This window comes from Chroicocephalus ridibundus, chromosome 23 (assembly GCF_963924245.1).
Source record: "Chroicocephalus ridibundus chromosome 23, bChrRid1.1, whole genome shotgun sequence".
NCBI classification, from domain to species: Eukaryota; Metazoa; Chordata; class Aves; order Charadriiformes; family Laridae; genus Chroicocephalus; species Chroicocephalus ridibundus.
In genome coordinates, this window is record NC_086306.1 from 2,080,683 (window position 1) to 2,107,137 (window position 26,455).

The window sequence follows — 26,455 nt, forward strand, 5'->3', positions numbered from 1 at the left end:
TGTTTGTTTTTTGTTGGTTTTGTTTTTCCTCAGATTCGGGACTGGGTTGAACTGGGCCGGGCTGGGAAGGGGCCCCGGGGGCGGTGGGGGGTGTCACCTCCTGCGGAAACTGCGTCTTTGGCTCCGCGGCCTCACGGGGGACGGGGACGCGGGGAGAGGACGTGCGGGGCACGCGGGGACGAGGCGCCATGGGGCCAGGGACACGGCGGGCACAGGGGCACCAGGGGGGATGGGGACGCGTGGGGCACAGGGACGCCGTGGGGACGAGCCGGCGGACGTCGTGGGGACAGGGACACGTGGGGGACGCACGGGCATCGTGGGGATGGGGACGCGCGGGCACAACTCTACCAGTTACTGAACAGTTCTAAGAGAAGAGAGAAACTGAGGGATAGAGAAAGGAAAAGGCGGAGAAAAAGCCGGAGAGAAAGAGATCACCGGTCCTGGTTCCAGCGTCTTCTCCAGGGAATCTTCCCAGGCACGGTCTTCTTTCTTGGGAAGAATCTTCCCAGGCACAATCTTCTTCTATTGTTTCGTCTTTGTTCCCCCCCAGGGGCACTTCTTTTCCCCTTTTCTGTTTGCTGAACCAGCACGGCCCACCCCCCTTGCCCAGGACAGCCTCGGCTCAGGTTTCTCCCTTCTCCCAGGTGACGTGTAGCGCCATTCGGGTGGCGAGACGCGTGCCGTCGTCACCCGCGTTTAGCGTGTTCTCCGTAACCTTCATTAGCGCCTGCAGGGGTGGGCGCTTTCACGTGCGTTGCGCGGAGAATGAAGCAAAGGTCGCTCGCGGGACGCGACGGCCTGGAGAACCGAGAACGAGCAAGCTCACCACGCGAGTGGCAGAACCATCCTGGCGTCACACGACAGTTCTCCCGCACTTTCCGGCGCCAGAAGCGTGAAGCCTTATCCGTTCTCTGAAGGCCAGGCCTGCGGTATTTCTTTCCTCGCCGGCGTTCGAGGCGTTCCGTCGAAGGCTTGGAGGGCTCCTGCCCCTCGGCAGGGAATTGACGGTCCCTCCCTCGCAGGGGCCCGTGGGCATCGCGGGGACAGGGGTACGTGGGGCACAGAGCCACCGTGGGGACATGGCTGCACGGGGCAGGAGGACACCACGGGGACACGACGATGGGCATCACGAGGACGGGGACACGTGGGGCACGGGGACACGTGGGGCAGAGGGACACCGCGGGGATGGGGCACACGGGCACTGTGGGGACAGGGGTACGTGTCACCCCCCGGGGGAACCGCTCCCGCCCCAGCCCCAGGACACCGGGCTTTGCTGGCCACACCGGCCCCGGCCCAGTGCCCCGTTGCCGCACCGGCGTCCGAAGATGCCAAATGTCCGGGGCTGGTGCCCCCGGCAAAGCCTTCAGGGGGAGACACCCCGGGCCTGTTCTCACCCCCCCGGGGAACTGCTGCCACCACCGCGCCGGTCGTGGGCCACCGACTTTCCTGGCCACGGCGACCCCGACCCCGGCCCAAGACCCTGCAACGGTGGCCAAAAGTCCCAAATGCCCGGGGCTGGCCCCCCCGGTGAATTGACGGTCCCTCCCTTCCACCACCCCGTGGCTCAGACGCTCCAGGATTTTCTCGGACGGTTGTGATCCGAGCATGGCGTACGGGGCGTAGGGGAAAGAAACGACAGGAAGAGAAGATCGTACACATAACTTCTGGAAGCGTTAAATCCCGCGGTGTTGTAAGGCTGATATTTCCAAGGCGTTTTCTTTTCCACCCCATCACTCCTAAGGATTCCAAGGCGGAACGTGACCACGAGTGGACGGATAGGAGTAAAGAGAGCAAGCGGGTGGTTGTACCTCGTGTCGTAGCAATCCCTACCGTTAAGAACGTCAATCCCATCCGCGAAACAATTCCAATTTGTCCCCGCCGCTTTCCCCGCCCCGTGACTCCCAACGTTTGCAAAAGAGAAGGGATCCCCGAGCCCAGGGCTCGCTCCGTCGAACCCATCCTGCGGTTGGAGCGATCGGACCCGTTGCCCGGTTTTTAGCCGCGACTTCCTTCGTCCTCGCGCGGGCTCTTCTTCTGATGGAGGTGGCGGCGTTGCGGGTGGCGGTACGGCGTTCTCCTTAGGTCGGAGTTCGCGTGCCCCGCGCTCCTTGGTCTTTAAGCAACGGCGCGTGCCGCGCGAACCGGTTTGGGAGCGTCGTCTTGGAGACGTCTCGCGCCCGTGCGTTGAGTTCTCCAAAAGCGTATCTAAATTGAACTGGGAATCCGACTCCCTGGAACTAGCGGTTAAGGGCCGCTAACAAATTCGGTTCCATAAATATTCTCCCAACGGAATTGCTCGGAAGTTGAGGCAAAAGCCCTCGAGCGTTAGAATCCACACCCTGTTACTTTTTCCGTGGTCGACCCTCTTTCCGGTCAAGAAAAAGGGGTCTTAACTTTTTTTGGGCGGGGGGGAAGATTGAGACTGATGATCGTAAACGTGGGCTCTTCTGGTGCGGAAGTAGGGAGGGCGACGCGCGTCCCCTTAGTCCGTATCGTTCCAAATGTGATTCCGTAAACCGTTGTATCGGCTCCCGTGCCAAAACCGGGCTTCGAATTTACAACCGACGGAGGCCGGATTATACACAAAGCGAAAACACCAACTTCTCCCGCGCCGTCTCTCCCTGGCAAAGTACAAACCCGAGCGTCCGGAAAATCAGGCGAGCGACGCAAGGATCAGCCCGCTGAAAAACATGAGCCCCCCCGCCCCCGCCGACGGTCAGTTGTAACCCGCAAAACGTACGGAGAGCGGGGAAAGAACCGAAAAGGACGGGGCGATCCACCCCGCGCCGATCCGACGGGCCTTCCCGCCAGCGTCGGTGGCCGCCCGCGCGCCCGCCGCGTTTGTCGACGGGGGTCTTCGGGGTTTGTGTCCTTCGGAGAAAAATAAAAACCCGGCCGTCGCGCGGAAGTTTTGGGTTTTTTCACCCTTCCGTCCTCGCATAAGCTTCTCCGTTCCTCCGGCTGACAAGAGGTCCCGAACCCGCGCGTTCTTCAGGCGGGATTCAAATGATGGGGGGGGGGGGAGGTTTTTCTGAGCACTTCGGCTGCTTCTTGCCGCGCGACCCTCCCCGGCGAGAGGGGGCTCCTGCCAGCGCGGGCTTCGAGACCTTCGGGGGTCGCCATGGAACGACGGGGTTTGTTGCCGTTGCTTCTTCCCGCTATTTTAGGCACCGCCGCTGTCGAGGAGCCTGCGTTGGCATCCAGACGCTGGGGAGCAGTCGCCATTTCCCGTCGAGCTCACGGCGCGGCCGCACCGGGGAATTACAGGGCGAGCGGGCGGGGGATGATGACCCCGTGCTCTCGTAGGTCGGCTGCCGGCGGGGTGATCCCTTCCCTCGCTCCCGGGGGCAGGGCGTAGGGTTCTGCGGCCGTTGTCCTCCCGGATTTCGGGAAGGCCTTTGACACCGTCCCCCCCGCAGCATTCTCCCGGAGAAGCTGGCGACGCGTGGCACGGAGGAGCGCGCTCTCCGCGGGGTTAAAAACTGGCTGGCCGGCCGTGCCCGGAGAGTTGGGGTCAATGGGGCGAAACCCTCTGGGCGGCCGGTCACCAGCGGCGTCCCTCAGTTTCGGGGCCGGTTTTGTTGAATATCAATGATCTGGATGAGGGGATTGAGTGCACCCTCGGTAAGTTCGCAGGTGACACCGAATCGGGTGGGAGCGTTGATCTGCTGGAGTGTAGGAAGGCTCTCCAGAGGGCCCGGGACAGGCTGGATCCATGGGCCAAGGCCAACTGTAGGAGGTTTAATAAGGCCAAGTGCCGGGTCCTGCATTTTGGTCACGACAACCCCAAGCAGCACTACAGGGGTGGTAGAAAGAGCCCTGGGGGTGCTGGTGGACGACCAGCTTAACATGAGCCAGCAGCGTGCCCAGGTGGCCGAGAAGGCCAACAGCATTCTGGCTTGTATCAGGAACAGCGTGGCCAGCAGGAGCAGGGAAGTGATGGTGCCTCCGTACTCGGCGCTGGTGAGGCCTCACCTCGAGTGCTGTGTTCAGTTCTGGGCCCCTCTGTACAAGAGGGACATTGAGGTGCTGGAGCGTGTCCAGAGGAGAGCGACCAGGCTGGGGAGGGCTCTGGAGACCAGGGCATATGAGGAGAGGCTGAGGGAGCTGGGCATGTTTAGCTTGGAGAAGAGGAGGCTGAGGGGAGACCTCATTGTCCTCTACAACTCCCTGAAAGGAGGGTGTAGAGAGGGGGGTGTTGGCCTCTTCTCCCAGGGGAATAACGACGGGACCAGAGGAAATGGTCTGAAGTTGCGGCAGGGGAGGTTTAGGTTAGATATCAGGAGGAATTACTTTACTGCAAGAGTGGTCAGGCACTGGGACAGCCTGCCCAGGGAGGGGGTTGAGTCACCATCCCTGGAGGTGTTTAAGAAACGTCTGGATTTGGCACTTCAGGGCGTGCTCTGGTGGCAGAGATTGTAGGTTGTTGGGTTGGACTCGATGATCTCAAAGGTCCTTCCCAACCATGAAGATTCGATGATTCTATGATGGCGTGACTGGATGGATAGATGAGGGGAGGGCGGTAGATGTGGTCGACCTTGACTTAAGCGAGGCGTTCGACACGGTCTCCCACAGCAGCCTCACAGGGAAGCTCAGGAAGGGTGGGTTGGATGAACGGACAGTGGGGTGGACTGAAAACTGGTTGAGGGACAGAGCTCAGAGGGTTGTGATTAGGGGCACAGAGTCTAGTTGGAGGTTGGTGACGAGTGGTGCTCCCCGGGGGTCAGTACTGGGTCCAGTCCTCTTCGATATATTCATCAATGACCTGGATGAAGGGACAGAGTGTCCCCTCGGCAGGTTTGCTGGTGACACAGAGCTGGGGGGGGTGGCTGACACCCCAGAGGGCTGTGCCACCATCCAGAGAGACCTGGACAGGTGGAGAGTTGGGCGGGGAGAAACCTTATGGAATTCAACAAGGGCAAGTGCAGGGTGCTGCCCCTGGGGAGGAATAACCCCCCGCACCAGGACAGGGTGGGGGTGACCTGCTGGAGAGCAGCTCTGTGGAGAGAGACCTGGGAGTCCTGGGGGACAACGGGATGACCGTGAGCCAGCGATGGGCCCTGGTGGCCAAGAAGGCCAATGGCATCCTGGGGGGCATCCAGAAGAGCGTGGCCAGCAGGTGGAGGGAGGTCATCCTCCCCCTCTGCTCTGCCCTGCCCTGGGGAGGCCCCATCTGGAGCCCTGGGTCCAGTTCTGGGCTCCCCGGTTCCAGAAGGACAGGGAACTGCTGGAGAGGGGACAGCAAAGGGCCACCAAGAGGACGAGGGGACTGGAACATCTCTCTGATGGGGAAAGGCTGAGGGATTTGGGGCTCCTCAGTCTGGAGAAGAGCAGGCTGAGAGGGGAGCTCGTCAATATCTAAAGGGCGGGGGGCCAGAGGACGGGGCCAAGTTCTTCTCAGTGGTGCCCAGGGACAGGACATGGGCAACGGGCACAAACTGTAACTCGGGAAATAAGGAAAATTTCACTTTGAGGGTGGCAGAGCCCTGGCACAGGCTGCCCAGAGAGGTGGGGGAGTCTCCGTCTCTGGAGACATCCCAACCCCGCCTGGAGGCGTCCCTGTGCCACCTGCTCTGGGTGACCCTGCTCTGGCCGGGGGTTGGACGGGGTGATCTCCAGAGGTCCCTTCCCACCCCGGCCACTCTGGGATTTTATCTGCTTCCCGTCTTTGCTCTTAACCAGTGGAACACAGTTTGGAAGAGCGAACCCTCTCCCAAGGCGCGTGTCTTAAACCTGAGCTTTCACCCCAGACCGGTGCCCCTGTAGGGTCAGAAATAAGCGCTGGAGGGATCCGAGGTGGGATTTGCTTGTTCTAACGTGAGCGACTCGCCTTTGCAGGAGGTCAAAGTGAACTGGGCGACGACCCCCAGCAGCCAGAAGAAAGACACCAGCAGTAAGTGTCGCTTACGCTTTGAGTACGGGGTTCAATTTGTACAACTCGTTTTTAAACGTCAGCAGTAAGCATCGTACGGTCGTATGCGGTAACGTCTTGATCGTAGTCCTAAGATATTATTTCATGTGTTTGTGTTAATAAACTTAAGAACAAATGTAGCCTTTGTCATCAGGTAGTATCGCTGTCAACACACAGCGTGCGCAAGGTAATTGTATCTTCTCCAACATAAAATGAAATCTCTCGAGCGTATTCGCTAACCGCCTGAAGCTCCGTATGGGGGTTTCGTGAAGTTATTTTTGTGAATTTGATGAACTTATTTTTTTTCCGCGAAGACTTCCCTTCCGTTTCCCCCTGGCACCAAAGAGCGAGCTAGCGTTCACTCTTCAGTTCTGGTGCCGTTTGTCACGAGCGCAATTGTAAAAATGAAGCCCCCAGCCCCCTTGTCCCCTGCAGCCGAGGCCAAAGAGTCGGCTCCCTGGGCGGCTGCAGGCTGCGCTCCTTGGCAGGATCCCGACTTTATCCCAAATCGGGTTCCGTCGCTCCCGGCGAGCCCACGGATCGCTGCTGTGCTGGGCGAGCTTCGACTTCCCGTGGGCGAGTGGGGCCGAACGGCCTCAGCGTCCGAGTGGAGTCGAGAGTTTCCTGCCTGCCGTAGTACAAATGAGCCTGGCCATCGCTAGGATGGCGTGGGACGTCTCGTTTCATTTGGTGGGAAACTCCTTAGAGGCAGGACTCGCGTTTTGTCTTTGCTGCGTGGTTTTTTGTGGCTCTGCTGTCAACCGAAGGGATCGCTCTTTCCGTTCCGGTGCCTTCAGTCACAGTTGACTTGCACGCGGATTCACACACGTTGAATTCGCCTGGATTCGCGCGGCGTATTGGCCGGGCAACCAAAACTCTTGGCTTTTGGGACCTCAAAATTCTTTAACAGCAAACTGTTGCCGTGCAGGTTCTTTATTTCGAGGGGTTTTGGTTTTTTTTTTGCTTTGTTCTTCACGCCCTTACGGTGACATTGCGGTTAGCTTCAAAACACGGCCCGCTCTACGACGAGCGTTACCCTGCCTTTCTCGCAACGGCGAGACGTTTGAGCCGAGGAGATCTTGAATAGCTCGTCGTCTCCTGCCGTGCCCGAGCGTAGCGCTAGCGTCCGGAGAGAACAGACGTTCCCGTAGTCTTGGCACGTGAAGTAAACGCTTTAAGACTTCGTACGGTAAAATGCCGACCGGTCTTAAAAGCAGTTTGTAAAGTACCAAGCGTAAACGGTGTGTGTCGCTGTAGTATCCTTAAAATCACTGACTCCGTCGCGCTGCCAAGCGAAGGATCTGCTACGCGCAGCAGTAGATTCTGTTCCGTAGTAAACTCCGGCTGTCACGTAGTATTTAATACTAGCTGGAAATCGGTGCTCTGTGAGATTGCTACGCCGTGCGTGCGCGCCTGTCACCATCTTCCAATGGTAAGATCCTTTTTTGTCTCTTTTTTTTTTTTTTGTTTTCCCTCCCAAAAGACCATTTCCATGTCTTTGTCGGAGACCTCAGCCCAGAAATTACAACGGAAGATATAAAAGCAGCTTTTGCGCCGTTTGGAAGAATATCGTAAGTAATTTCCTAGGGCAAGTAAACTCAAAAGTTCTCTCTCCTCAATGGAGGCAGCCTTATGTTTCAGTAAGTAAAAAATGAGTCGTGGCAGTGCAGGAAGATACGTTCATCTGATCACGCAGCGGCTCGAGCCCGAACGGTCGGGCGTCGAGCGCGGGGACGCGAAACCCCATTCCTTTCTAGTAGTTTTGTTCCGCTTTCCTAGAAAAATCGCATCCGACTTGCTTTGGTTTTATCCTCCTTGCCTCCTTTGGCAAAGCGACGCTGGTAAAAATTGGCTCCTAAAAACCCGGGGGTTTTGCGTTTCGCTTCTCCCCGTCCCCCCCCGCCCCGTCCCCCCCCGCAGCGCTCAGCTCACCGTCACGCTGGGCAGTTTGTGACCGAGTTCCGTTTGCACGTTCCCGTCTTGTCAGCCTTTAGATTTTTTTGGTGAGCCGTGGTGTGCCGGCCACCTGTAGCCAATGGGTTTTTGGTTGTTTTTTTTTTTTAATTCCCATTTCCCCCCAAAAATGAGCCTTTTTAGGTGTTTTTTTTTTTTTAGCTCCGGACTCTTGGCGGCACCCGCAGGCCTCGAAGCCTTTGGCCCCTGACCCGAAGGGCTCGGCCGAATCCGCGGGGCGGCTCGGGTCAAGGAGCTGCGCCGGCGTCGCGGCCGAGCGCGTGGCAGGCGGGGAACGGTGCCGGCAGGGCCGTGGATTCAGGGCGGAGCAGAGTAAGGAGCGGTTCGTTCATTCCATCCTCCGAATGTAAACCATTAATTTTCCTTGTAGTGTTGTCTGTACTGGACATTGAAGTTTCTTGATGGTGATGTAAGAGAACGTAGAGTGCTTTGGAGTGTTGTGTAGTGAAGCGTTTAATTGAAGTAAGTTTGTTTTTTGTTGTTTTGTTTTTTTTTCCCCCCTCAAGAGTCCAGTGTGTTACTCTCTCAATGCCAGCTTGATTTCCCTCTTAACGATAAGGTTTAAAAAAACCAAAACACCCAAATCCGGGATCGGAACGTGACTCGCTTCAGAACAGCTGTTAACGCTCGACTGCAAATTGTCATCCAGGAAACGCGGGGGGTCGGGCTCCTAAAGGAGAGTCCGTTCGTCCCCCGGCCAAACGTGGTCTGGAGGGAAGGGACGAGGGACGCTAGAGTAGATCCCAGCTGCTGGAATGAGGGGGAAAGGGAGGCCGTAGTAGACAGTGGCGTTGGTGGGACGGCCAGGGAGCTGCGGAAGAGGTTTTCCTGTCGGAGGACGTCGGAGTGGGAAACGGACCCGCAGTAACGATGGAGTCTCAATATGAGCATGATCGTTCTCCCTTTATTCCAGTTTTCACAGAGTAGATATAGCCAGGCAATAAGAGCACGCGCTAGCGGCAGCTATAGGATTGGCTTACAGTCTCTGTCCCCGCGCTGTGCGTGCAGTTCGTTCACACATCAGATTGGTTACAAGAATTCGCATAGTAAATTGCTCAGTCATTAGCACAACATGTTTTCTACCTTCTCAGTCCCCGTTTTTCCCATGTACTAATTCCATCTTCTACCGCCTGTTTTGCTCTTAATCTAATCTCTCATAGTAGGGAGGCCGGCTCACGTCACCATTTTCTCTCAGACACATTCCTACAATATGCATTACGAGAAAGCATCCGAAAAAGAGAAATAGGACACCTGATTCAAAGCAGTGCCATAGAGAGATGGTTTGGGATTTTTCCTCTATGTGTCTATGTTATTGCATGCCTTAGTAGATTGCTCTGCGTTACACCCTGCGAGACTAAAATGAACCCCAGCAGAAGCGGTCTCTTGAGCACGGGGTGGAATATGGGAAAGCAACGGACGCTCGGCGAGGAGGACTGTAAATACACGCAAGGGACTCGCACCTGGGTGCTGGAAAACACAGATATCACACCAAGTGTTATTCAGTCTCGGGTGCTGGCAAGAAAAACATTTGGATGACATGAGCCTGTGATGGACTCAGGGACACCTTATCCAGCTGCTTGGGAACCTTGGCCTGTTGTGGAAGAAGATCAAAGCACAGCACCAGCGAGAACAGGGAGTCCGCATGCGCTCTTGCTAACGAGGACTCTTTTGCTGCCAAGGATTCGTGATAACAAGGACTCTCTTGCTGCCAAGGAGAAGTTTAACAATGCTGCTAGTACCGCTACGTCTGAGTTATTGCTGGATGTAGATAGTATTCGATATGCGACGCTGCAAAACAGAGCTGCTACTGATTTTTTGCTTTCAGCTCACAGACCTGGTTGTCAAGATTTTAAAGGACTGTGTTGTGTGAATCTAAGTGACCACTCCAAATCCGTCCATGCCCAGCTGCAGGAACTGCGCCGACCGAACCGGCAACTTGTGGAGGCCACGGGGTGAAATCTCTTTGCTGGATGGACTTGGGGGTGGGGTGGGTTGAAGCAAATTATACTCATCGCCTACGTGGAAGGAATTTGTCTGTTATGTTTAGTACGCTGTTTGCCGTGTTTAATAACCATTATACCATCAGTTGTAGATGCCGCTTTGCATCGTACCCTCGTACGAGTTGTAGAATATGTTGCTCTAAAAACTACGCGTGTATCCGTGAGAACCCGACCTTCACAGAAGAAGATGACAAGAAGGGATTACAACAATGTGGTCACGTATCAGACAGCCGCTGTCGGCAGAGCTGCGTCATGAGTTTGGTGAGACTCGCTGCATACGCTGGCCACGCGTGCGGCGACTCCGGCCTGTACTTTTCTACTCGATCCAGCGCAGGAGAGTCTGGTGGGAGTCGCTGCGTGCGCTGGCCACGCGTGCGGCGACTCCAGCCTGTACTTCTCCACTCAATGCAGTGCAGGATACAGGGGGGCTGTCTCGGGTCAGAGAGGGGGAGAGAGACACGAGCGCACTTTGAAGGTACAGGGGATGCCCTGAAGCGCTGTGTCTGCCCCCACCTCCCCCCCCCCATAAGTTCTATGTTCATTAACCCCAGCAGCTCCGAAGGCATTACAGCATGTTGCAAGATAAGATATAGGCGGCTACTGCTGCAAGACGCGTCGAACACCTTCCTGCAAGAATTTCAACTTTACGCCCTGCCAGGACAGTGGGATGATGCACTCGCAAAGAGCCCGACTGCGTTAGGGTGGGTATTTCTGCCGATTGTCAGCAGCTGGCTCCTCTGCCGTCATTTGCGGGGGTTAACCCGCGAGGGCTTACACCTGAGGAACTTTGGCAATCCGATGTTACGCGCATTATGGAACTGGGACGTGTTTCAGTCGATCTGTTTTCTCACTTTGTTGTGGCTACTGCTCGTACAGGAGAGAAGGCTCGTGATGGTATTCGACATTGGTTGCAACGCCTTGCGGTCATGGGAGTACCGAGAACTATAAAAACTGATAATGAACCAGCTTATGTGTCCGCTAAAGTACAGGCCTTTTTTTTTTTTTTTTTACAGATACGGGGTATGAAACATGTCACCAGCATTCCTCATTCCCCGACTGGGCAAGCCGTTGTGGAGCGGATGCATCATACTTTAAAAACCACGCTTGCTAAAAAAAAAAGGGGGAATCCCGTAGGTATGACACCTCGAGAGGGAGTGTATAAAGCAACTCATGTTTTACATTTTCTAAACATGTCGTCTTTGTCCTCCGCAGCAGTAGAGCGACATTTTGTAAGAAGCGTTGAATGGCCTGAACAACCGAAGGTGTGTTGCAAGCGCCTGCAATCGGGGTGCGTGCTAACCACAGATAACACCGCAACAAAGAGAAGTTGTGAGCGAGACAGCTCTGTAATGATTTGTACTTCTCGTCCGTCTGTTTGCTTCGGCTCAAAATGCAAGTATACGAGAATGTAATCAATCTTATTGGGTAAATTGAACGCGAGTAAGGTATAAACCAGCAGTAATATGGATAGGGAATCGGCAAAATGCATTAAAAACCCGGCTTTCTCTGTGTTGGGATTGGGAGTACAACTCTCGAAGACTTTGTGTTACATCTCTCCCCTGGAATACGTCGCGACATGGCTGAGAAATGGTTAAACACCATCTCCAAGGTGCTTTTGGCATGTCCTTGCAACAAAATATTCGTCCTTTACATGATCAGCGAAAAGCTCAAATACTAAAGATTCGAGACTTAATGAACCGCAATGTATTTGAAATATTACAAAAGGATTTCTCGTGGGTAAATCCAAAGAAATTGGCTCTCTGGGCTAAATTTAGGAATCTGGGTATTTATTGCCTTGGCAGAGTTCTCTTTGATTCTGTTTTTAATTGTGTTTAGTATACAACCTGCTAAGAGCGTCACAACGAGCAGAAGCACAAGTCGTGGCGACCTTGTTAATAAATGGTCTGGTGTTAAACAAAAAAGGGGAAGATGTGGCAGATCTACGAGCAGAGGCCTGCGTACGGCCAAAGACCCAGAAAGCAGCAATAACATGGTCCACGGACAATAAATGGCATGATATTGTGATCGCGGACTGTAAAGGGTCCACACAAAAGCTAGAATTACGTGCTGTACTAGAAGCGTTTCGCAGGCGGACAAAAGGAGGTATTAATATCGTACGTGACTCCTTAGATGTGGTTGGAATCGTTCAACGAATGGAGCGCGCTTTGCCGAAGGAGGTCGGAGATGAGCAGCTGTTCACCCTGCTCCATGAATTGTTGCTACTACTCAATGAACGGCACGATCCTTATTTCATCACCCATATTCGCAGCCATTCGGGGCTCCCAGAAGGTTTAGCCGAGGGCAATAGACGAGCTGATAAACTTGTGGCTCCTGCATGGGCCGCGCCACCTCCAGATGAGTTTGCACGGGCATCTCATACGTTCTTCCATCAATCTGCACGAATGCTGCGCAGACAATGCGGGATCTCGGAGTCTGACGCCCGAGGTAGAGTGCAAACGTGTGCTGATTGTCAACCATTTATACCTAACTTCAACCCAGGCGTCAGTCCCCGAGGGCACGGACCTTTGGAGTTCTGGCAGACCGATGTAACCCATGTGTCGGAATTTGGAAAACTGAAATTTATACACCTGAGTGTAGACTGTTGTTCAACTGCAATTTGGGCAACTGCGCAGCCTGGTGAATCCAGTAAACATGTACGAAAGCATTTGCGATGCGCGTTCGCGGCCTTCGGTGTACCGCGGGTGATGAAGACTGATAATGGCCCAGGGTACGTAGCCCGTTCAACAGAGGTATTTCTACAGCTGTGGGGCATTACACGTGTGACCGGCACACCACATTCTCCGACGGCTCAAGCCGTAGTGGAACGCATGAACCAGTCTTTAAAAAATTTGCTTCAAAAACAAAAAGGGGGAGAGCAAGGGCTGAGTCCTGTAGATCTCAGTCGATCTTCAACTTCCTCAACTTCCTCAACGCTGCCTTGTACCTCCAAGCGTGCGGCACGGCGCAGGCCTGCAGAGAGACCTGGGAGATTTTAGGCAGGGAAATGGCATGGTAGCAGTTAAAAACAGTGTGACGGGGAAGTGGGAAGGACCGTGTAGACTATCAACCTGGGGTCGAGGATACGCCTGTGTCGTTACAGATGCCGGAACCAGATGGGTACCAGCCAAGCGGATAAAGCCCTGGTTTGAGCGGACGGATTCATAGAATCATAGAATCATAGAATTGTTGAGGTTGGAAGGGACCTTTAAGATCATCGAGTCCAACCTTTAGCCTACCCTGACAAGAGCCACTTCTAAACCATGTCCCTCAGTGCCCCATCTACCCTTTTTTTAAACACCTCCAGGGATGGTGAATCCACCACCTCCCTGGGCAGCCTATTCCAATGTTTAATAACCCTTTCAGTGAAAAAATGTCTCCTAATATCTAATCTAAACCTCCCCTGACGTAACTTGAACCCGTTTCCCCTCGTCCTATCACTTGTCACCAGGGAGAAGAGGTCAGCCCCCATCTCTCTACAACCTCCTTTCAGGCAGTTGTAGAGGGTGATAAGGTCTCCCCTCAGCCTCCTCTTCTCCAGGCTAAACAACCCCAGCTCCCTCAGTCGTTCTTCATAAGGTTTGTCCTCCAGGCCCCTCACCAGCTTTGTAGCCCTTCTCTGGACACGCTCCAACACCTCAATGTCCCTCTTGTAGCGAGGGGCCCAAAACTGAACGCAGTACTCGAGGTGGGGCCTCACCAGTGCCGAGTACAGGGGGATGATCACTTCCCTAGTCCGGCTCACCACACTATTCCTGATACAGGTTAGGATGCTGCTGGCCTTCTTGGCCACCTGGGCACACTGCTGGCTCGTATTCAGCCGGCTGTCAACCAACACTCCCAAGTCCTTTTCTGTCGAGCTGCTTTCAAGCCACTCCGCCCCAATCCTGTAGCGCTGCATGGGGTTGTTGTGACCCAAGTGCAGGACCCGGCACTTGGCCTTGTTGAACCTCATACCATTGGTCACAGCCCATCGGTCCAGCCTGTCCAGATCCCTCTGCAGAGCCAACCTACCCTCAAGCAGATCAACACGCCCGCCCAGTTTAGTGTCATCTGCGAACTTACTGAGGGTGCATTCGATCCCCTCATCCAGATCATTGATAAAGATATTAAAGAGAACCGGCCCCAGCACCGAGCCCTGGGGGACACCACTTGTGACCGGACACCAACTGGATTTAACTCCATTTACCACCACTCTCTGGGCACGGCCATCCAGCCAGTTTTTTACCCAGCGAAGAGGACACCTGTCCAGGCCATGAGCAGCCAGTTTCTCCAGGAGAATGCTGTGGGAAACAGTGTCAAAAGCTTTGCAAAAATCCAAGTAGATAACATCCACAGCTTTTCCCTCATCCACTAAGTGGGTCACCTTATCATAGAAGGATATTAGGTTTGATAGGCATGACCTGCCCTTCACAAACCCATGCTGACTGGGCCTGATCACCCTGTTCTCCTGCATGTGCCGTGTAATGGCACTGAGGAGGATCTGTTCCATGACCTTCCCAGACACCGAGGTCAGACTGACCGGCCTGTAGTTCCCCGGATCCTCCTTCCGGCCCTTCTTGTGGATTTGAATGAGTTACCCCACGATACCAACGACGACGGTGAGGGCTGAAGAAGTGCAGTGCCCCAGGTGTGGAACTGTGACCCACGGATCCTTGTGCCTTGTGAGGGTTGTTGAGGCCGGTGGTGGTTTGAAAGACCACGTGCTGCGGCCCGGTGTGCTGTGTGTTTTAACTCCGGTGTGCTGTGTGTTTTAAATCCGGTGTGCTGTGTGTTTTAATAAAGAACTAAGTAAGGTGACGGGTTTAATTCCTTTAGCTATTGCAACAGAGTGCCTAGAGTCAGGTTCACCTCAACACGAGCTGGCTGAGCGACAGGAGATAGGGGAGTCTGCCATTGACAAGGATTGGTCGAGGTGTGGCATACAGTGCCGTTACGCAGTGCTCCTGCCGGAGGTTTGGTGGGTTCCGGAGGACTGGTGGGAACGTCGCTAGGTAGTACGTCACTGTAGCAACAGGTTCGGCCATCTACAGCGCAGAAAGAAGGGCAAGGGTACTGATATTTGAAGATGCCCCTGAGAATCAGTGTCGGGCTTATCCTTGGGATTGGAAGTTGTAGCTGAGCACAAAATTGAGAACCCTTGGTATTTCGGCTTCTTTTAACACAGCAGGATTCAATTCAGCCTACCCAACATTTAACACGTCCCTCGTGAACTTTTGTGGAGACACCACAGGGGTGATGATTGATTTTTGCTGTTGGCTCAGGGTCACGGATGCGAAGATTTTGAAGGTATGCGTTGTATGAACCTTTCCGACCACTCGTCATCCATTCATAAGCAGTTACGGGAGCTGAAGGATAACACGTCCAAATTAAACGCGGTTAAAAACGGTTGCGATGATTGGTTAAGCTCATGGGGTATAACGGGATGGTTATCGGATTTACTGAAACAAGGGCTCATGCTAGTGTTGGTTATATTATTATTGATTATGGCGGCCTCGGGTGTTCTCCGCAAAGTGACTGACATGATAGAAAAATGCCATGCACGAGGTCTGGCTGGCTCGAGAAGAAAAAGGGGGGATTGTGGGAACGTGCCTGAGAGAAAATGGTGACGTGAGCCAGCCTCCCTACTGTGAGAGATTGGATTAAGGGCAAAACAGGCGGTAGAAGATGGAATTAGTACATGGGAAAAACGGGAACTGAGAAGGTAGAAAACATGTCGTGCTAATGACTGAGCAATTTACTATGCGAATTCTTGTAACCAACCTGATGTGTGAACGAACTGCACGCACAGCGCGGGGACAGTGTCACTGGCTAATCAGAAATAAGCAAGTGGCGTGTACGGCTACAACGCAGGGTATAAAAGATGATGATCGGTGCTTAATAAACGGCTCCTGTTGATTCGCATTGGAATTCACAGTTATTTCTCCTCAGTTTAATTCTCACGAGAGCGCGGCGCACGCCATCGTTTCCGTCAACGGAACGACTATCGAAGGACACGTGGTGAAGTGCTACTGGGGCAAGGAGACGCCGGACATGGTCAGCCCCGTCCAGCAGGTCAGAACTTCTCCTCTGCTAACGACGCTGCTAATTAATCTCGGCCGGAAACGCACCGAGCGGCTGTAAAACGCGGTGGGAGGCTCGGCGTGGCAACCGTCACCCGCGTTAGGGCTTTATTTCACCAGAGAGTGTTTCTCTGAAGAACGAGCAAAGATTTTAAATCCCTTGGGAGTGTAAAATTCCGGAGAAATTCCCATCCGCGTGGCCGTTTCAGGGTGGATTTACCCAGCAGCCTCGTCCGCCCCCCTCAGAGACGGGTGTTTTCGCGAGTTGACAAAAATCGCTGCTTTCTCTGGCCATTTTGGGGCTTAACGCGGGGTGTTTTGGCCGTTGCAGAACCAGATCGGGTACCCGCCGGCGTACGGGCAGTGGGGCCAGTGGTACGGCAACGCCCAGATCGGCCAGTATGTGCCCAACGGCTGGCAGGTCCCCGCCTACGGCATGTACGGCCAAGCGTGGAATCAGCAGGGATTTAAGTGAGTATTTGGACTTTTTCCGCCCCCCTACCTTGGGGGGGAGGCGACAACCCCAACGTAAAAGCTGCTGGTTCGGATTCAGTAGGTTTTCGGGCTTTTATGGAGGTGCCCGGCAAGACGGGGTCTTTCCTGGGTGTTTTTTGGTCCCGCTGGAATTGTCTCATCCCTTTGTCCAGGGGCGTCAGGGTGGGATGACGGCGGAGGCAAAGCGCTCCTTGCTCTGAGCCTCTTCTCGTCACCTTTTTCCGAGGAGCTGCGGCGTTAATGCATTCAATGTGTGTTTAATATGTCATCAGCGACCTAGATGGAGAGATGGAGCGTCCCCTCGGCAGGTTTAGAGGTGACACAGAGCTGGGGGGGTGGCTGACACCCCAGAGGGCTGTGCCGCCATCCAGAGAGACCTGGACAGGTGGAGAGTTGGGCGGGGAGAAACCTTATGGAATTCAACAAGGGCGAGTGCAGGGTGCTGCGCCTGGGGAGGAATAACCCCCCGCACCAGGACAGGTTGGGGGTGACCTGCTGGAGAGCAGCTCTGTGGAGAGAGACCTGGGAGTCCTGGGGGACAACGGGATGACCACGAGCCAGCGATGGGCCCTGGTGGCCAAGAAGGCCAATGGCATCCTGGGGGGCATCCAGAAGAGCGTGGCCAGCAGGTGGAGGGAGGTCATCCTCCCCCTCTGCTCTGCCCTGCCCTGGGGAGGCCCCATCTGGAGCCCTGGGTCCAGTTCTGGGCTCCCCGGTTCCAGAAGGACAGGGAACGGCTGGAGAGGGGACAGCAAAGGGCCACCAAGAGGACGAGGGGACTGGAACATCTCTCTGATGGGGAAAGGCTGAGGGATTTGGGGCTCTTCGGTCTGGAAAAAAAGCCGACTCAGGGGGGATCTTATCAATGCTGGTAAATACTTCAAGGGGGGGTGTCAGGAGGACGGGGCCAGGCTCTTCTCAGTGGTGCCCGGGGACAGGACAAGGGGTAACGGGCACAAACTTGACCGTGGGAAGTTCCATCTCAAGACGAGGAGGAACTTGTTTGCTGTGAGGGTGGCAGAGCCCTGGCACAGGCTGCCCAGAGAGGTGGGGGAGTCTCCGTCTCTGGAGACATCCCAACCCCGCCTGGAGGCGTCCCTGTGCCACCTGCTCTGGGTGACCCTGCTCTGGCCGGGGGTTGGATGGGGTGATCTCCAGAGGTCCCTTCCCACCCTGTGATTCTATGAATAACAGCCACCCGGGGGGCACTAATGACCTCACAAGGGGAAAAAGGGATGGGGTTGGTAGGAGCAAAGACCCCCCCCCCCAAGTGCCATAATGACCCCCCCAGTAGGAAAAAGGGGGAGTCAGGGAGGATAAAGACCCCCCCGGGGCAATAACGACCCCTCCAGGGGGCAAAAGGGGCTTCAGAGGGGTAATGACCCTCCCCCGGGGGAAATAACGAGCCCTCAAAGGGGCAAAACGGGGGTCGGGGGGGTACAGACGCCCCCCGGGGATTAACGAACCCCCAGTCCCCCCCCTCCCAGGGCAGTTACCCCCCCATTTCTCCTCCCAATGCCCCCCCAGTCCCCCTCGCAGCCCCTCGTGCCTGGGTTTGCCCCAAAAAGGGGGGTTTTGGTGGTGGTGGGGAGGCAGGGGCGAGCGGAGGGCTCTGCCGTGGGGTCGAGGGGAGCCGGGCAGCCCCCTCCCAGCCCGCCTGCTGTGAGAGGGGGAGGGACAGGGGAAGGGGGAAATGGGGTTGGCAGGGGAGAAATGTTCATGGACTGTGTCAGGAACGGCGTGGCCAGGACCGGGGCAGTGACCGTCCCCCCGTACGCGGCACCGGTGAGGCCCCACCTCGAACGGTGTGTTCATTTTGGGGCCCCTCGCTCCGAGGAGGACCTCGAGGGGCTGGAGCGTGTCCAGAGAAGGGCAACGGAGCTGGTGAGGGCTCTGGAGCACGAGTCTGGTGAGGAGGAGCTGAGGGAGCTGGGGGTGTTCAGCCTGGAGAAGAGGAGGCTGAGGGGAGACCTTCTCGCTCTCCACAGCTCCCTGAAAGGAGGGGGTAGCTGGGGGGGTCGGTCTCTTCTCCCAAGGAACAGGCGATGGGACAAGAGGAAACGGCCTCCAGTTGCAGGAGGAGACGTTTAGGATGGATATTGGGGAAAATTTCTTCCCGGAAAGGGTTGTCAAGCATTGGAAGAGGCTGCCCAGGGCAGTGGTGGAGTCGCCATCCCTGGAGGGATTTAAAAGCCGGGCAGACGTGGTGCTGAGGGACGTGGGGTGGTGGGGGTTTGGGCGGTGTTGGGGTGATGGTTGGACGTGACGATCTGAAAGGTCTTTTCCAACCTAAACGATTGTGTCATGCCGTGACCCGGGCAGGATTGTGGGTCCGGCGGCACCGGGGCCGCTCGCCGGGAGTCGCTCGTGCTCCTCGGCTGCCGACCTGCTGCCAAAAGCCGACCCGGGTGGATCTGGGGGGAATCGCCCCATTTCTGTCGTGTCCACGCAGGCTTTTCTCTCCTGTCGTCCAAACCTCGGATGGCGGCTGCCGCTCCGGTGTCCCTCCGGGGAGCTGCTCTGCGCGTCCCCTCACGGCGTGTCCCCCCCCGCCATGGCGGCAGGCCACCCAGCTTTATTTACGTGCCATGTCCTTTCAGTCCGTCGCTTCCCCCTCTCTCGCTCTGTCCCCTCCGTCTCCGCGGCTGCTGGGGACCGAGGATGGCCACCGCCACCTGCAGAGGGACCCGTGGGTGTCACCAGCCGAGCGCGGCGTCCCCGCTGTCCCTCCCCGGGCTGTTAACTCGCCCCCCGCTCTCTGCCCTTCCAGGTCTCCCGGAGGATGGAGCCGGCGTCGGTGAGGACCAAAGTCCCCTCCTTCCTGTCGGACCTGGGGAAGGCCACGCTGCGGGGCATCCGGAAATGTCCCCGCTGCGGCACTTACAACGGCACCCGAGGCCTCATCTGCAAGAACAAGACCTGCGGCACCGTCTTCCGCTACGGCGCCCGCAAGCAGCCCGGCGTCGACGCCGTCAAGATCGTCACCGGCTCGGACTTACAGGTTTATTCGGTGCGGCAGAGGGACCGGGGACCGGATTCCCGGTGCTTTGTGGAGCTGGGGGTCTCGGAGACGGCCATCCAGACGGTGGACGGCACCATCATCACGCAGCTCAGCTCCGGCCGCTGCTACCTGCCGGCCTGTCTGAAAGCGGCCACGCAAGGGGTGGTGGAAAACCAGTGCCAGCACGTCAAACTGGCCCTGAACTGCCAGACGGAGGCCACCCCGCTGGCCTTGAAAAGCTCGGTGCTCAACTCCATGCAGGCTTCCCCCGAAACCAAACAAACCATCTGGCAGCTGGCCACCGAGCCCACGGGGCCGCTGGTGCAGCGCGTCACCAAGACCATCCTGGTGGTGAAGTGCAAGGCCAGCCAGAAGCACAGCCTCGGCTACCTGCACGCCTCCTTCGCCCACAAGGTGAACGCCAAGACGCTGACGGACCACAGGTTCTCCTGCTCCTGCCAGGCTCCGAAGCCCGGCAAGGGCGGCCCGGCCGAGGAGGAGCCGCCGTCGCCGCGCTGCATTCACTTCTTGGCCTGCCTCTGCGCCTTCGCCAGCGACGAGAGCCTGGCGCAGGAGTTCGCCGAGTTCCTCGCCTGCGACGCCGGCGGTAGGTGGGGGAAGCGACACGCGGAGGATTTTTTTGGGGGGGGGGAACCATGTGTGGGGCTGATGCCGCCCACTCCCCTCCTGCTCACCTGCCTCGCTTCACCGGGGCTGCCCTCGCATGTGCTCGCCATCAGGGCCTCGTTAGCTGGGGTTTAATTGCCTGCCCCCTCCCTCTGCAAGGACAGAGCTTCCTGGGGAGCGATTCCTCCTGGGCTGCAGCTCCCTCCTGCCGTGTGGGAGCGGAGCGGGGCGCTCCCTGCGCTCCCCCGGGAGCTGGGACAAAGTGGGGGGGGCGGCCAGATCCCGATGGGTGCTCGGGGTGAGTCGGGCTCCTCTCCTGGCGGGGGGAGCCGGGTGTTCTCTTCCCTCGGGCCGGAGCAGCGCTGGGGGGAGCCCAGCTCGTTGTGAACCACACCACTCCCCCCCCCCCCCTCCATGGCAGCAGCCTCTGGGGTTCAGTGCCCCGGGGGGTTGTGTGCCCCGATAGGCGCGCCTGGATAATGCCGCCTTGGTTTTAGGCACCCAAAGGTGAAAATCCACCCTGAGGAGGGTGCCCTGAGTGAATTCACCTCGATGTTCCCCCCAAGAAGCGTGTCTGGGGGGGCCGGGAGGGCTTTGGGGGCTCTCCGAGGACGTCCGGGGTGTGCTGGGAGGTCTTGGGGCCCAAACGCTGGCGTGGGGAGGGGGACACGAGACCCCCACGTCCCCGCGGTGCTGCCGCGCGTGGTTGAGGGGCTTTTAAGGACGGAGTCTTGTTTCTCCCAGGGCTGAAAGGGCTGACGGTCCCGCAGCTGGTGGGCAGCCCCGAGTCCCCGGGGCAGGCCGGGGAGGCGGCTGCTGCCAAGGCCAAGAAGAGGAAAAAGGACGTCACGCCGGGTGAGTGTCTGCGGGACAGGGGGGGACGCGGGCCGGAGCCGTAAGCCATTGTCCAGCCGGAGGGGCAGCCCCGCCGTGACCCGCCGGGCTCGTGTCCGGCGCCGGCGGCGGCTTTCGGAGCGGCTCCGGGTGTTGGGCGCACCCCTGCCCTGGGTCCGGCGGGTCCTTTAAGGATCGTTAGTGATGTTAAGAGCTGTGGTGACAGCCGGCTCTGGGGAGAGAGGGGATTTCCCCGTCCCATCCCGCATGGGGTGCCCGGGGACCCCCGGGACTCGTGCGCCGACGCTCTTTGAACCCATCCCTCAGGGGCGCGGGCGGCCAGCCCCCTCCTGGCGCAGGACGCGGCTCACGGCAACGCCAGGAGAAGCAGCCTGAAGAAGCCGGCCGTCGCCTCCTCGCTGAAGAGACAAGGTAAGCCTCGGCCACGCACCTCGGGACGCGCGGGGACCGGGCGGACGCTCGCGGCCCTTCGGTTTGTGCCGCCGTGACCCCCGCGGAGGGGACAGCCGAGCCCTCGCCCTCCTTCGCCGGCTCTAGGAGGTGGCAGTCGGGCTCGGGCAGCTTGGTGTTACTGGTAGCCGTGTGTCCGGCGTGGCTCCGGTTGGCCGTAGACGTGGTTGTTGTTAGAGAAGGACGATGCCGGCGTCCTCCCAGGGTGGCTCTTTGGTGGATTTTTGGGCACGGCGAGCTTAAAAAGGTTGGCTTTTGGTAGGGCCGGTGCCGCTGGGGAGGGGGCAGGTGTTGGTCGGTGTCTCCTAATGCCACGAGGTGCTTTCCCGGGCACAATGAGGGGGTGGATGGGGTCAGACACAGTTGCGAGCCGGTTTCCATTGTTTTTTTTGCCGGTGTTTGCAGCGTCTCTGAATGGCCAGAGCTGCCGGGGGGGAGCTTGTTGTGGCCGGAGCCGCTGTGGTTTCTGGGGGCAAATCCCTGCTGGGAAGCACGGCCCGGCCGGGGAGGAGCCGGGAGCCGGGGTCCCCCCGGGGAGGCGGTTGCGGGCACCGGCGTTGTGCCTTGTCTCTGAGCAGGCGGCCGGGTGGTTGTGTGTGTTCCGCCGTGATGTTCGGAGAGGGAAGGGTCAGCCCCATGCCACGGGAACCCGAAAAGCAACTCGGGGCCCTTCAGAGAAAGCCGCTCTCCCGGCTGGTTGCGGTCTGGGGCTGTGCTTTAGTGCTTTTGTTCCTCCCGGCTTTAGCGTTGGCCTAGAAAGGGGTACAAATCCCGTCTCTTTCCCCGTGTTGCTCCCGCAGATGCCCACGCGCGGCCCCGGGGGGTCGCGGCGCTCTGGGCGGGGGGCGAGGAGGCGTCGGGTCCCGCTCCCGGGTGTCACCGTACAGCGGCGCCGAGAGCAGAGGGGGGTTCGGAAGCGGATTCAAGCGGTGCCGCGTTTGCCGGCCCTGGGAGCGAGGTGCCCGGGGCAGCGGCGTCTCGTCCATCGAGCTGACGGACGGGGTCGCGTTCGGTGTCCTGCTGCCTTTCGGGGCTCAGTTTAACACAGGCAGCTGCGGCTGGCGCCGCTGGGGCAACCGGTGCGGGTAGAACGGGGAATACTGGACCGCAGCGGGCCACGGCAGCGGCCATTCCTGTCGAGCTGCAAGCCCCTCGGCGCACGCCACGAGCGTACCGGGGTCCGGTAGAGAGAAGGCTGCTGGTTTAGGCATCTGGCTCTTCCCTGGAATTCCAGGGCATCCGGGCTCGTCGGGCTAGGAAAGGCTTAATGAAAGCGGCTGGGTTGGATTCTGAAGATGCAGGTTGTTATCCCGTGGGTCTGAGCAGAACCTGAGAGGCTTTAACTCGTGTTTAAGGCTTGAAGGCCTTGGGTTTGGGTTATCCCTAAGTGCCTCGAGGGGGGTGAGGATTATGGGGGAGCGGGGTAACAGGGAGGCGAGTGGCTGGCTGTCGTTATTTCTGAGTTGTTATTTCTGAGTTGTTCCTCCTGCCCCGAGTTGTTGTTTCTCCTGCCCGTCGGGCTTGGCGCTTCACTTGGGTGCGGATTCTGGTTCTAATTCCAATTCCGATTCCGATTGTGATTTTTCCTGCCCTTTCTCTCGTGCAGGCTGTAACCAGCTGCTGGACGAGGCGCAGGTGACCCTCTCCTTCCAGGACTGGCTGGCCAGCGTCACCGAACGCATCCACCAAACCATGCATTACCAGTTTGAGGGTAAGGCTGGGGGGAGCCTCTCTGCACCCCTCCCCTCCCCTCCGTGCACTGTCATCATCTCAGTCGCTCAGCTCTTGGCAGCGTTAAATAACTCTTAGCAGGGAGGGAAGTGGTTTTACCCGGTTCGGACCCAGTATTTTGCCCTGGGGAAGCTTCTCTCCCCTGGGATTTATTTCCTGACTCGGTGGACTCAGTGCTCAGCAGCAGCCGGGCGCCGGGGTTTATCCCGGGGAAGGGAGAAATTCCCCGAGAGGTGGTTGATGCTCGAATTCGAGCTCGGGGAGGCAAAGGCGGGTGAGCTGCCCGACTCAGAAGGGCTGGGGGGGGCTGCTTTGCGAAGGCAGGGCCCGAGCGTTCCCTGGGCACGTACGGCCCTGGGCGATGGCTCGTGGCCGCGATACCTGTCGCCTGCCCCACTCCGCTTCTGAGCCGGCAGCGGGGCACGGCTCCGGCCCGGCCTCCAGCCGAGAGGCGGCAGCTTGTGTTGGGTCTGTGAAAATCCTTACTGGGGATGGACTTTGTGTGTCTCTGGGCTGCTGGGAGAGCTGGGCAGCTGCTCCCCTGAAGAGAGGGACCCCAAAACAGGGCTGGAGGGGAAGCAGCTCTTTGCAAGCAGCTTAAGAGTGGTGTAAGTTTGTCTCCAAAGACAGAGACACCCATCCTGCCGCCCACGATCCCCCCCGCGCCGTGTTCTGTGCGGGGAGCAGGCGAGCACACTGCCGGCAGCGTCGGCCACGAGCTGCTCTCGGCTCTGCTCAGTTCATGGTTGGAGTCAATGATCTTCAGTGTCTTTTCCAACCTGAATGATTCCGTGGCTCTTAAAGACCATGATACTGTCCCCACGCAGCAGCAGCAGCAATGAGTGACCATGAGGCTGAAGGGGGGCAGCCCCCCCCGGGCCGTGCACTCACAGACTCCCAGAGTGGCCGGGGTGGGAAGGGCCCTCTGGAGATCACCCCGTCCAACCCCCGGCCAGAGCAGGGTCACCCAGAGCAGGTGGCACAGGGACGCCTCCAGGCGGGGTTGGGATGTCTCCAGAGACGGAGACTCCCCCACCTCTCTGGGCAGCCTGTGCCAGGGCTCTGCCACCCTCACAGCAAACAAGTTCCTCCTCGTCTTGAGATGGAACTTCCCACGGTCAAGTTTGTGCCCGTTACCCCTTGTCCTGTCCCCGGGCACCACTGAGAAGAGCCTGGCCCCGTCCTCCTGACACCCCCCCTTGAAGTATTGATCAGCGTTGATAAGATCCCCCCTCAGTTGTCTTTTTTCCAGGCTGAAGAGCCCCAAATCCCTCAGCCTTTCCCCATCAGAGAGATGTTCCAGTCCCCTCATCCTCTTGGTGGCCCTTTGCTGTCCCCTCTCCAGCCGTTCCCTGTCCTTCTGGAACCGGGGAGCCCAGACCTGGACCCTGCCCAGGGTGAGACAGGGCCATACTGGGACAGGTCCAGTTCAGGGCTGCAGAGGCACTGGAGGGACTGGGGGGGAGCACAGAGCCAGGGCTGGCGTTGCTTAGGAGGACGATGGAGTGGCTCCAGTTCCAAGGGAGCCCTGAGGCTGGAGGCCCAACTCCCTGCCCCTCTCCAGGGGGGGGCCCTGCCCTCTCTGGGGGCAGGGAGCCACGGCAGCAGGGCCACAAGCCAGGACCAGAGGCACCAGACTCTGACTTTGAGAAAATCCTTTACGGTAAAGGTGATAAAGTGTGCTCCTGCAGCCCCCCCGCTGGAGGCTGGAGCAGCAGAGACACTCGCCCCTTGAGCAGGAGTTGGAGGGGGGGGCCTTTCCCCCAGCCCCCCGCCTCTCCCTCACCCCCCCACCCATCTCCTCCTTCCTGCCCCCCCAGGGAAGCCGGAGCCGCTGGTGTTCCACATCCCTCAGGCTTTCTTCGACGCGCTGCAGCAGCGGATCTCCAGCGGGAGCGCAAAGAAGAGGCTGCCCAACTCCACCACGGGTGAGACGCCGCCGCCCCGCGCACGTGAGAGACCCCCCAGGAGCAGGAGGAAAACCCCAGCAGCCCCTAAAGATCCCTCCTCCCTCCTTCCGCTTTCCAGCAGCTTTTCCCCTCGGGGGCCGGAGCTAAGTGGGACCCCACGCCCGACTCGGGGCACCCCCCTTCAGCCCGTGGCAGGGCACAAACCCGGCCCCCGCAGCCGGGCTTAGAGCCAAAAGACTTTATTCCTTCTGTTACCCCCCCGCCCCCCCCAGGGGAAGGTGGCAGCCCCCCGTGCAGGCGAGCGTCCTCGCTGCTTTACCTCCTCTCTCCTCCCCGAGCGTGGGGTGTAAATCCAGACTCACCCACCCCCTCGGGGCTCCGGGCGCAGTTAAATCCGTCCTGTCGGCGCTGCGGGAGCACGAGTCGCTGTCTCTGCAGCGGCGAGGCCTGGGGACCCCCGGCACCGGCCCCCCCCGTGCCCCCCGGCAGCACGAGCCAAAGCAGCTCTCCCGAGGCCGGCACCACTGTTTAAGACCCCATTTAGTCGCTGTTACTCCAGAGCCGAGTCCCGGGGAGAAGCAGCCGGCCAAGGGCAGAGCCCCATCCTCAGCAGTTGCCCCCCCAGCCCGGGCCCGTAGCCACAGAGTGGAGCAAGAGCTGAGGCCACCACCGAGGAAAGGGGAGAACCCCCCCCCCAATGAAAGAGGTGCAGAGTGACCCTTTCTCCCCCCCGCAGCTTTTGTGCGCAAGGACGCCCTCCCCCTGGGCACCTTCTCCAAGTACACGTGGCACATCACCAACGTCCTGCAGGTCAAGCAGATCTTCGACACGCCCGAGGTGAGCCCCCCCAGCGCCGCCCGGCCCCCCCACCGTCCCCCCACCCGCTGCCCCCCCCGGCCGCCCCTCACCTGCCCGTCGCCTTCAGCTGCCGCTGGAGATCACGCGCAGCTTCGTGCAGAACCGGGACGGCTCCTACGAGCTCTTCAGGTGTCCCAAGGTGGAGGTGGAGAGCATCGCCGAGGCCTACGGCCCCCTGGAGAAGCAGCCGGCCATCCGGCCCCTGGAGCTCAAGACCTTCCTCAAAGTGGGTAAGTTGGGGGCAAGCTGGGACACCCCCCCCCTCACCCCCCCCAGGACCCTCCAGGGCCCAGGATCCCCCCCCCAGGGCCTTCCCCCCGGAGGGCTTCTTCTTCTTCTTCTAAGGGCTGCCTCCTGCCAGCCTGCCCTGGGGGCCCCCTCCCAGGAATTCTTCCAAGTGCTGCGTTCTTCCAGCTATGAGGCCTCCCCCCCCCAGCCAGGGACCAGTCCCCAGGGACACCCCCCCCCTCCCCAGGGCTAAGGGGGCCCCCTACTCCCCCCTTCCTCACACCCCCATGCAGGGGCCTCCCTTATAAGGGGCCTCCCCCCCCCAGACTCCCACCCAGGGGGGCCCCGAAGCCCAA

At 58.5% G+C, this 26,455-nt stretch overlaps 2 protein-coding genes across 2 annotated transcripts; both read left to right on the forward strand.

Moving 5' to 3' along the window:
• Positions 1-3,592: 3,592 nt before the first annotated feature.
• LOC134526684 (nucleolysin TIAR-like) lies at positions 3,593-16,409 on the forward strand. Its single transcript, XM_063358804.1, has 5 exons — positions 3,593-3,624; positions 5,839-5,893; positions 7,395-7,482; positions 15,814-15,936; positions 16,276-16,409. Exons 1-4 carry the CDS (start codon positions 3,601-3,603, stop codon positions 15,884-15,886), a joined length of 240 nt encoding a protein of 79 aa, XP_063214874.1. The 5' UTR covers positions 3,593-3,600; the 3' UTR covers positions 15,887-15,936; positions 16,276-16,409.
• A 1,893-nt stretch (positions 16,410-18,302) lies between these two features.
• Positions 18,303-26,215, forward strand: LOC134526735 (uncharacterized protein C2orf42-like). The gene is made up of 9 exons (XM_063358914.1): positions 18,303-18,323; positions 19,210-20,047; positions 20,812-20,922; positions 21,229-21,333; positions 22,979-23,083; positions 24,924-25,031; positions 25,750-25,850; positions 25,939-26,101; positions 26,148-26,215. Exons 2-9 carry the CDS (start codon positions 19,222-19,224, stop codon positions 26,213-26,215), a joined length of 1,587 nt encoding a protein of 528 aa, XP_063214984.1. The 5' UTR covers positions 18,303-18,323; positions 19,210-19,221.
• Positions 26,216-26,455: the final 240 nt, after the last annotated feature.